The 15200-nt window shown below is 40.0% G+C and overlaps 3 protein-coding genes across 3 annotated transcripts in view; 1 reads left to right on the forward strand and 2 right to left on the reverse strand.

The window, feature by feature from the left end:
* Tsp66E (Tetraspanin 66E) overlaps positions 1 to 7345 on the reverse strand; it is a 21665-nt gene extending 14320 nt beyond the window's left edge. The window contains exon 1 of the mRNA XM_068293158.1: positions 7205 to 7345. The gene's annotated coding sequence lies outside the window, so the exon portion shown is untranslated. The remainder of the gene's footprint in view (positions 1 to 7204) is intronic.
* Mcm7 (minichromosome maintenance 7) overlaps positions 7267 to 15200 on the reverse strand; it is a 24678-nt gene continuing 16744 nt past the window's right edge. Inside the window, exon 5 of the mRNA XM_068293157.1 lies at positions 7267 to 7390. The gene's annotated coding sequence lies outside the window, so the exon portion shown is untranslated. The remainder of the gene's footprint in view (positions 7391 to 15200) is intronic.
* On the forward strand, positions 8403 to 14392 carry mfr (misfire). Its single transcript, XM_068292768.1, has 14 exons — positions 8403 to 8573; positions 8633 to 8985; positions 9046 to 9169; positions 9235 to 9412; positions 9469 to 9917; positions 9970 to 11228; positions 11285 to 11456; positions 11530 to 12229; positions 12314 to 12904; positions 12978 to 13296; positions 13438 to 13558; positions 13701 to 13988; positions 14049 to 14149; positions 14215 to 14392. The coding sequence occupies exons 1-14, from the start codon at positions 8403 to 8405 to the stop codon at positions 14390 to 14392; spliced, it is 5004 nt and encodes a 1667-aa protein (XP_068148869.1).

Consider the following 15200-nt stretch of genomic DNA (forward strand, 5'->3'; position numbering starts at 1 on the left):
CAGACAGACATCAAATTAGAGGAATATTGGAGACAACCCAGAAACAGACTGACTAACTAACTAAGCACCTTAAGCTAGTGCCTAACGAGAGAGAGAGAGAGAGAGATAGAGAGTGGGTGAGGGAATAGGCCTAATGAATTTACATTTTGCTGCCAGCGGGATAGCGTAAATTTTGTGTAATGAAAAATATTCACACATTAATTTCTTTGCACAATTTAATTCAACTCAATTTGAAAAGATGAACAAATGCATCTATAATAAATAATAAAAAAAACGTGCATATATATTAAATGATTTTCGCCTTTAACTTTCTTTGGCCTAACCATAAGATGCACATTCAGACAGACAGGGTGAGAGAGAGAGAGAGGGAGAGAGGGGAGAATGGTGGATGGGGGCAAGTTCAATGCGCTTAACTTTTGTGGCTTATTTACTTTTCATCTCAACTTTCACATTCCCCAACCTTTTGGCACTTCCTTGGTACAACAATTGCCACATGGCTCGTTGGTTGGTTGGTTGGCCTCAGTGGCGTATCTAGGATCTCAATTTTTATGGATCGAAATTCGTTTTTCCAATTAAACATAAAGTTTTTCATTTCCTTTACATAAGTTTGACTTGCAATTTCCGCTTTATTACTTTAGAATAGCAGATAAATCAAACAAAAGTTAAATTAGTTATAGAAATCAGTTGGATTGAAGATTTAAGAAAGTCTTTCTATTTAAAAACTTAATATTCTAGTATTTTGTTTAATAAAAATATATAAAAAAAGTGTTTTCTATCATAAATAAGTGAATTTGAAGCGAAACCCTCTTCTGCATCAAGCTATATTAAGTATACGCCCCTGCATACAAAGAGGATAATCATATTCAGGCAACTTTTGCTGTTCATTGGCAATTATGTTGGCCATTTGCTTGTGCCTTTTTGCAATAAACGAAACGAAACGAAACGAAATTGCAATCAATGCACAAACGCAATGCATAAAACGACCAAAATGTATATGCATAGTTTCGATATTTTGTTGCAAGAGACTCTCCTCCGTCCACCCCACATATCCCACACTCTCCATTCCGCAAGAGGAGGAGGGGTTACACCACCATGAAAAAGTGAAAAAACAAAAGAAAAAATGTGATATATAGCCGGCAGTGTGTGTTTGTGTGTGTGTGTGGTGGGTGAGAGTAACTAAGTAAAACTAAATCTGTGTGTAAATTTATGTGGGAAGTTTTGCCCCTAATGCAACTTAAGCCAAGGAGATGTAAAGAGATAGAGGAGAGATAGGGATGGAGAGAGGGAGAGAGATTGACGATTTGGCCCTTTGAAATGTGGAAAAACTTATCTAATAACTGGAAGACATTTCCTCCTAACAACCATAAGAATGTATGTATGTGAGAGTAATGGAAAACTATGATCTATCTATGTATGTATCTACCTGTTAGTAGAAGGCAAAAGATAAGGGCCAAAACACTTTTTGTTCGACACTAAAATGCAATTTCTTTATGTTAAAATTCAAAATTAGTTTCACATTCTCTTCCTGCGCGCTTCTCTGCACTCGGGTAATTAAAATAAAGTAAACTTGGCCCTCCACTTTTCTACAATCACCTCAATGACCACCAGCAGCAGCACCACCGCCAACACCGCCACCAACACAACCACCAGCTGTGCATCATTGTAAAGCACTCAGTGTCTGTGTGTGTGTGTGTTTGTGTCTCTGCTTGTGTCTGGGCCAGTTTTTTTCCGCTTATTCGTAACACTCAATTGCATCAGCGTGCAAATATGCAACTAACTTGTTGGCAAAAGAAACAAAACAACAAAAACAGAAAAGAGAAAAAAAAAAAAAAACAAGCAAAAGACTGCCACACATGGGCCTAGCCAAGCAAACTTTAACCATTTCGTTTTACTTTGGTCAGTTTGGTATTTTCCATATCCTTTATAATGATCCAAATGATAAAGTTTCTTAGGCCAAACGGAAGTCTTGTCTTTTGACCTCATGACTTTGTCGTTTCTTAACGAAGTTGAAAACTTAAATACATAGAAACAAGACATTCAAATCTCTCACTTCTTTGTCAAAACATAAACTAAAAGATTTCTGCTCCTAGTTTGTTTGATTAGATTGTCTTTTGTTCAAGCAGTCGAGTACATAGGGTATTCGGATCGTTGATTCATCAGCTAAGGTTAACCTATGAAAAATTTTCTTTTCTTTTTCAGTGTTAATAGTTTTGTTGTTATTTTTTTTTTTGGCTGCGGGAAAATTTAAACCGCAGGCGCACCTTGGTCTTTCTTCTGTCTGTCTGTGTGTCTGCCTACCTGTCTCTGGTGTCTGTCGCCAACGAAAACAAAATACTAAAAAATAAAAAAAATTAATATGCATTGTTGCAACAGACTTTCACTTTTTTTGGATGGTGTGAGTGAGTGTGTTTTTCTTCACTTTTTTTGAAAATCAGCTTAAAGCGGCAGCAGCAGCAGCCACCAACCAGCAGCGATTTGATCCCCAAAGTCACATTTCAAATTTATTTTAATTACTCAATAGTTTGGACAACGAAAGAAAGAAAGAAGAGAAGGAGGAAAATACAATAACAATAATTTCTTCGTTGCTTTATTGAAACTTCCGAATTTAGCAGAAATCAAGGAGGAAGGGGGGACCAAGTGATTAAAGCTCGTTAAACGGGCAAGTGCGGTTCGGTGGGGGGAATTCCAGTTAATTGCACTTTTTTCCAATTGCTTACCAATCTTTTTTTTTTTTTTTTTTGTTGCTTTCGCCTTAGTTTAAAGCGCTCAATTAAGCCCAACAACAATAATAACAGAAGAAAAAAAAAAAACCAAAACCAAAGCAAAGTTACGCATTTCCAATTACATAATCGTACAAATTTTTACACTAATTTTATGTCTGTTTTCTGTTTCTCCTCCTCCCCGCAGTCCCTCGGTTTTATTTAGCTATTTGTGTCTGGGTTGATTTTCATGGCTTGCGAAAGTAAATATGTTTTTACTGCCCATTTCGATGGGCTTCCTGAACACAATGCGTTCAGTTTTTTTTAGTCATTTGAATCATTAATCATATGTGAGAGAGCATAGAGAGAGAGAGAGAGAGAGAGAGAGAGGAGTGGCGGAGATTAGGTGGGCGCACCTGCTGGGCATAAATGATGAAATGGTCCATTGGAAAAACTGGACTGATGATGCCGTCTGTGCCAGTATGTCAGGGGGTTAAGAGGTAATCAAAATCTATGCTCCATAAAACGAACGAGTCGTATGGACAAGATGTTCTTTTATGTCTGGGAATTAACTACTTTTAGTCTTCTCTTATTTAGTTTCTATCTTTTGTTCTTTCTAAGCCCTTAACACGTTTAAAAGAGGGAGAAATAGAGTCTCAGTAGATAAAGGATTAAGACCCCTCTGGGCAAGAGGGTTTTAAGTTATTGTGAAAAATTCGTAATCTTATTGTTAGTTTAAATTCTCACACTTTTTTTATATCAATAATTTCTAACTTACATAGCTAAAACTGAAACAATTTGGAACGATTATCAAGTGAGAGAGAGAGAGACGCAGAGCGACTTTTGAGAGATTTTTTAATTAAGTTAAATCAATGGAGTGGAATGGGAAAAAGACATTCACACAAAATGGCCAGCTAGGGATTTAGTTTAGACAATGACAAACTGCAGTAGAGAATCGATACGATTGGAATGGAAGTCAGTCATCAGTAGTTGTAGTTCGGTTTGGTTTGCTTCAAACGATTAAGTATCATGTGGATATTGAAAGCCCAAGGCGGATGAACAGTCTCCCCTCTGCACCATCTGTCTGTTGTCCATATGTTCATCTGGCTTTCCGTTCGTTGTCCAGTTGACCAGCTTAACTGCAAATCAAAAGCCAACAACTCGGTCTTCACTCCATTTCCGTTTGAAAGACATTTGAGAGCCGACCAAAGGGGGGACTTAATGAAATGTATAAAGCAAATGTTTGGTCCGAAGGACAGAAGAAATTCATAGAGAGTAGAAATATGTAGATAATTGGACAAGTTGATTTTAATTGCTATTAACAAGACGACCAAGACCAAGAGCACTGAACTTGAGAACCAGCGGCTGTAATTTGAACTACAAACCAGACACCAAGAAAGTCATGTAATCCAAGCCAGCCTGTGGGAAAACAAGGAACTAACACATGAATCGGAATGACTGACTGGTGAGGGCGGTCCTAAATAAAAGTCCAACTCCGAGTCCAAGTCTGGACTGGACCAAGTTCGAATTACCATAAAATATGCAAGGCAACGCATGCGCAACATGGAGTAACCCGAGCGGATTGGATGGCCAATATATGAGAGATACATTTTATAGATACGGCCACCCGTTCACCTTGAATGTCATACAAAAGCCACCTCCTCCTCCTCCACGTCCTCCCTCGTCAGTCGCATTGTGTTGACCGCGGTCAAGTTTAGGCCCACTGAGAGCAAAAACAAAAACTCAAATTTGCAGCGACATAAAACAAAATCCATTTTGCCTTCAAATTTGGGTCATTTGATTTATATGTATATATATCTTTGTATTTATTTTATTGGCCTTTAAATGATTTCATGCTCGCTGATGCGTTCTCCTTGGCAGCAACGGATGTTTCAACAAAACTTCTTTGTGTCTGTGTGAGTTTGTTGCCTTTTTTTTGCACTAATTGAATTATGTTGCACATTTTGTTAAGGGAGTTGCTTACTTCTTCATGCTTGATGGATTCCTTTTTGGCCAAACTTGGAGTCAATTCACAGTTCTTTGCAACATATTTTTTGGTTTTGTTGGTTGCGGATATTTGGTAATTGAGTTATTACTTCAGTTTGGCTACTGCTTTTGGCCATTTTGTATTTTGTGTGCATTTTGTGCTAAATATTTGCTTCTATTGCCACTGTGGGAAAAGAAAAGTTTGCCCCACCATAAAAGCCCTTTAAGTCAAGTGGTTTTCCCCCTCTCTTTGGGGCGTTTGTGCGAAAAATTAAACTGTTTCCAATTGGTTTGTCACGTATGTACATATGTGTGTAAGGGCTAAAATGCCAACCAGCTAGTCAGTTAGAGCCATCACATTTACTGTCGACACTTTCAGCAGCAAATAGTTGGCAAAAAGTTATAATTTCATTTCCTTATCGTTTGTTCATAGCATAAATTACTTTGTTGCCTTGGAAATTGAAGTTTTCATGTGTCGGCCGAATCGGGTGGATGCTAACACAAAACTATTCAACTAAATCTTAACAGTTTTTAAGCACTTTAAACAAAATAATACCAAATCGTCTACGAATAAACGACTCAAGAGCGTGAAATGTAAACTATTTTTAACTTAACACCAAGTCATAAGATAAGAACGAAGAACCGCAAAACAATTATGATTTAGTTGAAAAACAATTAATAATAGCTACAAATGAGTATTAAGTAAGTTTGTGAATCTTTAAATAAAATTTAAAGTCATCTTATATATAAAATCTTAAGAATTTTCATATTTATCACTTATTCTATTAACAAAGAATGATTCATTGAACATTTTTTTGTTAGATTTAAGTATTAAATGTTTGAAAGATGTTTTAGAAAATGAAGAAACAAATTAAGAAATAAATTTTGGTTGCACAATTCATTTATCGAAACAGATTCTTCAAATATTTCTTTATGGAACATTGATACAAAAAAAGGCAAACTCACGTAATGACTTGTTATTTTCTTTTTCTTTTTAGTTTATCACATTTCCGTATTGAGTACCAAGATAATTAGTGTTTTTTGTGTTGATTAAGAACCAATTAATTGAAAATCAAAAGTGATTTTTATTTTACAAAGAACAAAAGACATGAAACTGAATTCAGACTTAGCCTCAATTTCCCTCTCTCCCAACTCCCCCCTCCACACCTCCCTCATACCAATAAAAATACAAGATTTGTGGGGTCTCTCGCAATAAACAATTCTTCTTGCTTCTTATTGGTTTTCCTGATAAACTTGTTCGGCAGTAGCAGCAGCAGCAGCAGCAGCAGCGGACAGGTTGCTAAGCAGAAACAATGCCTAAAGAGGAGAGGGGGCAAGTCGGTAAAGTTGGGGGGGAACCGAGACAAGTCAGCATGTTTTCAAGATCAAAAAAGCGAATGGTGGCGGAACAGAAAAAGAAATTGCACACGAGAAACAACAACAATAACAAAAAAGACCAAAGAATAGCAAGACCAAAAGCAAAATGAATTGTAGAACTCCGCACATCGTATACCCCAATATAGAAAGATATAGCCACTATAATAGCCATTTCAGTTCAATTTCTCCATAGTGTTGATATAACTTGACTTAATTGTCAATGAGTAACAAACGTTTATATCGTATGACTATGCACTAATGTAAATTAGAACTTTAAGTTTATGAATATGTATAGAGAAACATTTATAAAGCATTTTTTAAACATTTTCGGAACCTGTTGGATGTTTTTACAAAGATATTTCCAAATTCAAATAGTTTAGCTTCTTTATGCTTGATGAAAATTTAAGTATCTATACTAAGAATAAGCATGGTTAGGGACAAGCCTTTGGCCCAAGTGTGCACAACCCATCAGCAGGTAAGGGTATAATGAAAAGAGAACTGCAAATGGGCTGCGGAAGTATTTTGGCGAACCTTTCACTGACTGCAGGCAAGAGTCAAGCGGAGAGTTGAAAAAAATGGAAAAAGGAGAAAAAAAGAAGAACGAGTGAGAAGGAGGGGGGAGAGAGAAAAAAAAGCCAAATACAAGGTAGAAATATGTGATAAACATAAAGAAATGCCGCGCATAATGAAAAAGTGGCACAGATGCCCATGGCCAGCCACAAAAGCAACGGTACAACAAGGAGCAAAACACACTCACACACGGACACACACACACACACACACAAAAGGGAGAGAGCATCAGCAATCAGCCCAAAAGGAGGCAACGACGCAAAAAAAAAAGAAGAAGCAAGTGCGTGGTACCCAGAAGAAGCTGCAGGAGAAGGGGGTGAAGATTGAATTGGATGGATGGATGGATGGTTGGTGGGTTGGATGGAAAGCACTACAAAACACCCCTTCTCCCCCTCCCAAAGGGCATGGGCGTTGGTGGGCTAGTGGTGGGGGAAAAAAAAGGAAGCACTGGGAGCACAGAAGAGCAGAGGGCATCCCCTGGCCTTTTGATTTATGCGCACAAAACACACACACACACACACACACACACAGACACACACATAAAAAAAAGGAAAACTAAAAGTTTAACTTACCTGTAAAATATTGGCACGTTTTATATTGTTGATGTTGGTTCTGTTGTCGTTGTTGTTGCTGCTTTTTGATGCTTTTTTGTTGTTGTTTGTTATTTGCCAGTGAGCGAGCACGATGAGGGCTTATTAATAATTTAGGAGCACACGGGATTACGGGAATTCGTCCTTGCTGCTTCGTCAATAAATCAACTGCAATGATTTTGGGGAATATAAGACAATTTTTTCGTTGTTTTTGTTTTTTGTTTTATGTGTGTGTTTGCTTCGTTTTTGGGTTTCGTTTGCGTTTTTTGGTCGTTTTTGGTGCTTGCTTGGAAAATGTATTGAAAAATGTATAAAATTGTAAATAATTGGAACACTGTTTTGATTGAGCGCGCGCAAAAAAAAAGGAACATGGAAAAAAACAACAAAAAATTATACACAAAATCAAAAGACACACACGCACACAGACACACACCAAACACTCTCACACAGAGCAAAAAAAAAGGCAGATAAAACGAGATACATAGAGACGCACCGAGAGCTGGGAGCTGAGAGAAATTTTAAATGTGTTCTGTGTGTGTGGGTGCGGATACAAGACTCTGTGTATGCGTGTGTTTTAGGCTCCCCAGGCTTAGCGAGATAGAGAGAGAGAGAGAGAAAAAGAGAGATAGGCACACACTATCCAGGCACCGCCATGCAATGGACTCAAATTCTTCAATTCTCTAACACAGAATCTCAGCAGCAGCCTCAGCAGCTAAACTTGTGTTTGTGTGGATGTGTAGCAAAACTTTACCGTAACGCTCAACGAGATGCTACTGCGACTTCGACTGCGACTGCGACTACCGAACTACCGATGGCTACGAATGGCGACTGATAACTGACGACTGGCGACCTAACGACTTCTTGCTTGGGCCCGTGCTTACGAACTGAAAACAGAAACTGAGCTGAGCTGAGCTGGAAAGCAAGCCCTCACACGCGGAGAGAGAGATAGAGACGCTGCCGCTTCACTAATACCTAGACAAGTTTTGGAGCTGGCTGAAAGCTTCTCTGTTACAAACAACTTGTAGCTTGGCTGCTGGTGGGGAGCTTAGCTTATCGAGTATCGCAACCCTTTGTTGAAGCTTTTCATAACTTTCTTTTGAACAAACGACTGTTACTTTTCAATCAATTTGAATTTGAAATTTGATCAAGCAAATAAAATTACTTTTATTATTATTTGAAAATGGAAAATTGTTTTTCCGGAGCGCCACAAGAGTTTCTCGTCTGTATCACAGTGCACAAGGCGTCCAATGTGGGCGTGCCTTCGGGTGAATTGTATGTGAAAGTTAGTATGGATAAGATGACCAAGAGTACGAAAACCTTTACCAATAGCGAAAATCCTTTCTTCAATGAGGTAAGTAACTAACTAACAAGCTCGTTTGCTCATTTAGTTATTCGAATCATTCCTGGAAGTACTTTGTCTTTGAGTTCCATTGCACTCTGACGGAGTTATTACGTCTCACCATACTCTTCGAATTGAAAAAATCAATGACTTACAAAAAGAATCTGATTGTGGGTGAGCTATTGATTGATTTGCATAGTGTTTGGAATCAACCGTATCATAGTTATTTCAAAAAATGGGGTCGCCTGGAGACACCAATTGGGGTGAAAGGTGAAGCTGTTAGTTTATTGGAATCGCATGGGCATTTGCAAATCGATTTGGCCATCATATCACAACAGAATGTCTTTCTAACTGCCTTCAAAACGGACGATACAGAAAACCTGAAAAAACCTCTAACCGAACCAAACTATGATGATATCGAGAGGTGAGTACTGAAGGTCGATTTATGATCTTTGAATGATTTCAATTGTTTATCCACACACAGCAATTTGCTGCAGCATTCGAGTCGCTTAGTGCCAAGTAATATACGTTACTTTATTGGCCTCTATCGGGGATACTTTAGGAAGAAGGGTAACTACATGATCCAAGTATCGTTCGCTGGCTTCAATGTATATATATCATTTTTGCATTGACTTGTTCTTCGTTTTTAAAGTATAGATTCCATCCTTTCAAGGGCAAAACACAAGTGGCTAAGCAAACAACGACACCGATATGGAATCATGAGCTAACCTTCGCCTGGATGTATCCCTCAGTGTCGCAACGTTTTCTCATTCTAATCTTTGCCCACGAGCACATGCAATGGAAATGTGTTGCCGAATATGAAATATCCTTCGAGGAGATTGCTTTTAATAGTAAGTGTAAGAGACAGAGAGGGAGAGAGTGTATTTCAAGTCAACTTTTCGTCTAGCTAAACCTTCTTTGGGTCCCACCTATTTGCATTTCTATGATCCTGTAAACCCTTTAAACTATATTGGACGTCTGCTAATGGATTTACGTTCCGAATTTATGGCTGAGGAGCAACCTTCTCATGTTTTGATTACCAAGAGTATAGCCGGTCTCGATGAGTCACGTTATTGGCGGGATGACATCTTTTTGATAGAGTTTCTACCCCTCATGGGCGATCACATTCACACCAATGCCAATACTTATAAATTATCTGTTAGCCTTGCTGAGCATACCTCAAACTTCGTTGAGGGCCAATTGAAGACGCCGTTGGGTAAATTTCACAACACGATTCTTACGAAATACTTTCGTCAAGAGGCTCCCTATCCGTCTTGCTTATTTCGCATTCGATTGCCCGATCATCGTTCTAAATATGATGGCGATTATTTTATGATTGATCTGGTTAATCAGATGGTAAGTTAACTCAAAACCTGTCAGCCGAATTCAACAATGCTTTTTCTCTCAGAGTGCTGAGCTGGAAACATTCAAAGTGTTTCAACTAAAGTACACACATCAGTATGAAAGCCAGGCCAAGTGTCTCAAGTCGATTATAACGGATGTATTGAATAAAATCAAAGAGGGCATAAGTTCTAATCGTTTTGAAATCGATGAGGATAGCCAACGTACCACCTGGGACATCAATCGGCAACTTTATCTTCTGAACTATTTCACCAAATTGCCGCAGGAACTACGCGAACTCATACACGCGCTTCGTTGTTGCTTCCGAGAGCGTCACTTGGATGAGTCGGTGTCGGATGTTTTGCTAGAATTGCAACGTTTAATTGGCGAGATCAATTCGCTAATCAATATGCTGCGTGTCCAAGATGAATGGCCCGAACTCATTCTGACCCTAAGTACTGGCGGCAAGGAAGTTGGTGTCTGTCGTCTCAATGCCAAGCATTTTCTAAAGCCCCATCCCAAGAAGCAGAATCCTTTGGCCAGCAGTCAATGCTGGAAGGTCAAGAGTTTCGTATTCAGGAGTGTTTCCTGTAATCACACTTGTACGAATTGTGGCTGCAACGCAGCCATTATACTCGGCTGTATATCGATTGTTATTGAGCGGGAGCGCAAAGAGTTCTTGTCCAGCATAGCATCCGAATGGTCATTGATAAAAGAGGAGCCCATGGCCTGGCAACCAAAGGTGCGGCAAACTCGATTACGTTGTCATGTCTATGTGCATCAGGCCAAAGTTCGGCCAACTGCCGACCAGAGCAATTTCTGTGATGGATATTTGAGAACACTCTTTGGAGAGCAGCTTGCCGAAACGTATACATCGCCGGGCACACATTCGCCCATTTGGAATGCAGTGATCACTCTCAAGGGATTGACTTTGCCGGGCAGCATTGTTTGGTATTTGCAGAATCCGCCCATGTTCTCGCTAGAGTATCGCAATACAGAGCGCACATCGAACGATGATCATGTGGCGAAGGGTTATATCACGGCAAGTGTGATTAGTGCCGAGGATCTTGCCAAGAATACGCAACGGGAGAGCGCTGATGCTGGCCTCTGCTGGTCACGAAGTCCCTTACAAAAGTTTCAGCGATTGAAACATATCACACCGCCGCCTCTCAAATGGCTGCCGGTGGCCCGAAAAGGTATCGTATGGGCCGAAGTTCTAATGTCTGTCGAATTGATTGAGCTTGTTGATCAAAAGCCTGAGGAAAAGGATGTTACTTTAGCCACTGGCATACCAGCAGCTATACGACCCAATATGCTATACTTTGCGTAAGTCCAAACCAATCTTGATTTACCCATGCATATGAATGTCGCTTCAATTTTAGGCTGGAGGTCATTTTCGTGGGACTTCGTAGCTATGGTAAATCGAGTTTGGGTTCGGCTAACAAGCGGCGTGCAAAGGTCATGATGGGTGATCTCGTCCTGATGAGTGGTCTATCTGGGGCAACCACAAAAAACAGCATAAATTTCCTTGTGTCCTATGCTTCTGGTGTTGTGGTGGGTAATGTGCGGTTCCTTCCCTTCATCGTGATTGCTTTATGCGATGCTGATCCTTATTCTCAATTTGCAGAGTTTACCCGATCAGCAGGAATACTGGCCAGCCATGATAGCAGCTGATGTTCTACTCTCTGGCTTTGGTCATGAATCCACTGTGGGAATTGCTTTAATACCAAATTTAACCAGTTTTCTACTTAAGAACAAGATCACAAAGTGTGTACGAAAAAATGAGATAAAGGACGAAGACGATAACGATGATGATAATAAAAATGAAGATGTAGATCGAGATTCAATTGACTCGACAACCACTTTAAGTTTGGATTCAGACAGCAACGAAGACGACGATGATGATTCTACTGAAGCAGACGAGGCGAATGAGAATGAAGAAGATGCATCACCTACCAAGGGTAAAAACTGCTGGATGCGCTTTCTGTTTGCTCTTGGCTTTCGTCCTGCTGCCTATGCCAATCGACGTGCTCTTCGATTCGAGGATGATTTAGCTCAGGATCACGAGCTAATTGATGATAGCCAGTTCACGTGGTGGACCAAGTTCTATAACTCCATGTATGTCGATTCATCAGAGAGATTCTATCAATATAAGCATCGTCTGATTATCTTCCCCAATGAGCTGGAGAAGCAGCCTCAATTCAGTTATCTTGTAGATTGGGCAGTTCCTGTTCATTTGACCCATGGTTTGAAGATGAAGAAGCTATCGGGCCCACAAAAAGAAAACATCTATGCCACATTGAAGTTGCATATTAAACTCACCCCATGTAAAATTGCAACAACCAATAATAGGATTGGCGGTGACGGAGGCGGTGACGGAGGCGGTGACGGAGGCGGTGGCGGAGCCGGAGGCGGTGACGGAGCCGGTGACGGAGCCGGGGACGGTGCTGATATGTTACGACTACTGCCAACCACATTAAGTCCACGTTATCAGGCAATGGTCAAATCGCTAGACGAAGCTGTGAAAATAATGGTTAGGGTTTATGTGGTTCAGGGCTTACAGCTGAGGCCACGTGACAGAAATAAAAATTCTGACTGCTTTGTCAGACTGACGCTGGGCGCCAAAACCATGTCGGATAGTGCCAACTATATCGCCAATCAAAGTAATCCCATATTTGGTAGATATTTTGAAATGGAGGCCACTCTTCCCGGGGATCATATGCTACAGTTAATTGTCTATGATCACGACAAATTGAGAGACGATGTCATTGGTCATACTCGCATCGATTTAGAGGATCGTTGGCGTTCGAAACATCGGGCAACTGTGGGCATTGCCCATGAGTTTAGCAGGCAGGGCTATAACCTATGGCATGATATACGATTGCCATCGGAAATATTATTGGAACTATGTCAACAAAGGGGCATTCAGGCTCCCTACTATTATGGTAAAGTGATTGAAGTAGATGGCACGCTCTTTGGCGACGAGACAGTAATATGCAAGAGTGAGTGAGTGGCCTCTTATTCTCCTCCTGTTTCTCTTGCTTCAGTTTCCCTTTCATGTTCCTCTTTTCGTAGGTGAGGAACTGCAAGAACGTCTCAGCTTGACTGTATTGAAAAATCTCGATAAACTACCATCATTTGGCTACAGTCTAGTGCCCGAGCATGTTGAGACTCGTTCGCTATACCGCGATGAGCATCCCAATTTGGAGCAGGGTAAACTTCAGCTATGGATTGAATTGTATGAGGCCAACATGTATATGCCACAGCCTGTTGATATTACCCCCATACCTCCAATTGGTTACGAGGTGCGGGTTGTGGTCAAAAATCTAAGCGGAATACAGTTTGGCGATAGAAATGTTTTTGGCAAATTAATGAGCGACATTTATGTAATTGGGTAAGCAGCACAGAGAGAAAGAGAGAGCGAGAGAGAGAGAGAAAGAAAGATAAAATCGTGTAAACGATATGCAATTAGAAAAAACGTAACCCAAAAACACACAGAAATTTACATTGGTCCTCCTTTTCCCACCATGTGCAGCTGGTGCCAGGATGCGCAAAGGCAGCAATCAACCGATATCCATTACCGCTCATTTGCCGGCGATGCGGCTTTTAATTGGCGCATGATATTCCCCATGAAATATTCCGCAAACGAGGATATGGTAAGTTTGAAGGTTCCCCAGAAGGTCAATCCAATGCTGCTGGACCTTGGCCTTTACTTTTTGCCTTTGGCTCTGACTAATTGCCATTGTAAAATAATATCAAAATATCCATCATATTTATGTACCTATATAAATTAATTAGATGGTAATAAGTCGAAAGAGCGGACTGGAAGAGTTTGAAATCAAAAGGCCACCCGTTATCTACTTGCAAGTTTGGGATAAGGATGTAATGAGCAAAGATGATTTTTTGGGGGCCTTGGAACTGAATTTATCCAATATGCCAATGCCATATGCCACAGAGAGGCAATGCAGGGCATATCCAATTAAGCGCAAACGTTTGAATCTCTTCACACAGAAAGCCATCAATGGCTGGTTTCCATTGAGGAGTCGTACACAACCGCAGCCCGGTTTGCCCCTTAGCCCCATGAATGTAAGCCAGCAAAAGTGTCTCCCCATTTATCCACATTTCTGATTCGGCTTTTTCTTAAAGGGCAAATGCCAATTGGACATCGAGATCTGCACTGAGGTGGAAGCATCGAATTCACCCGCTGGTCTGGGACATGATCCGCCCTTGGCTTTGGAAAAGCCTTAGTTAGTTAAGACCTCATAATAAATGTGGCAGCCTTGTTTACCAATTTAATCCGTTTATTCCACAGTCGGCCTGATACAGCATTCAATCCGTTGACGCATCCTTTCAAATCCTTCAAGCACATCCTTTGGCCGGTCATACGCAAATACGTTCTATGGACAGCTCTAATTGTGATCATTGTTGTGGGTTTGATTTTTTTCATGTCCAATTTACCAGGCAAACTAATGTCCGTGCCATTGGACTGAGCCCTCCCTCCGCGCCATCCTCCGCCCACCGTCACCCTTTTATTGGCTTCCTCCGTTGAGTTGTGTGTGTTTATTTCGTTTTGTTTGTTTTAAGTGTTGTGAAATAAATTATCATGCTTATTGCCAGTCGTCACTAACCCAGTTATTAAATATTAAGTGCAATTACTTATTAGCTTCCTGGACGTTTGAAAAAAAAGGGGTGCAACACAGATACACACAACCGATAACTACATATACATAAGAACTAACTGGGCTAAAAAGAAATGCAACTCCCCTTTAAAGCTAATGCCATTCAAGCTAATGTCAAGTGTATGGTCCTTACCCTTTTTTTCATAGTATGCTATGAATAACTTTCCCAGTATCAAGCAACCCTTAAAAAAATTGGAAAAACCTAACAAGTCACTAATTTTTTAATCTACTAGGGTAATTCCATCGACTCTTTTAAATTCAAAGAAGGCTTTAGAATGACTCATCCTGAGAGTCTCAATTACATATTCAGTTTTTCTTTAGTCTTAGCATACCTTTAAAATAGTCAATAAGTGACACATGTAAAAAAAATCATATTACACAGGCTAACTTAATAAAACGATGCGCAGAACAATTTAATCTAAAGTTCGAAACCGAAGTTTTTAGAAATATTCTCAACAACGTCTAGAAGTTGTCTTCTTTTTAATCGAGTTCGAAAAACAATCAATAGCGATTTAGATACAACCTCAGGTTAGTAAGATAAAAAAAGATACATATAAGCTAAAACCTATTTAAAATATTTCTAAGTCGGTTAAAGGCGTGGCAGTGCTAAGGATCGGTG

The sequence above is a fragment of the Drosophila tropicalis genome, unplaced genomic scaffold (assembly GCF_018151085.1).
Source record: "Drosophila tropicalis isolate 14030-0801.00 unplaced genomic scaffold, ASM1815108v1 contig_694, whole genome shotgun sequence".
Classification (NCBI taxonomy): domain Eukaryota; kingdom Metazoa; phylum Arthropoda; class Insecta; order Diptera; family Drosophilidae; genus Drosophila; species Drosophila tropicalis.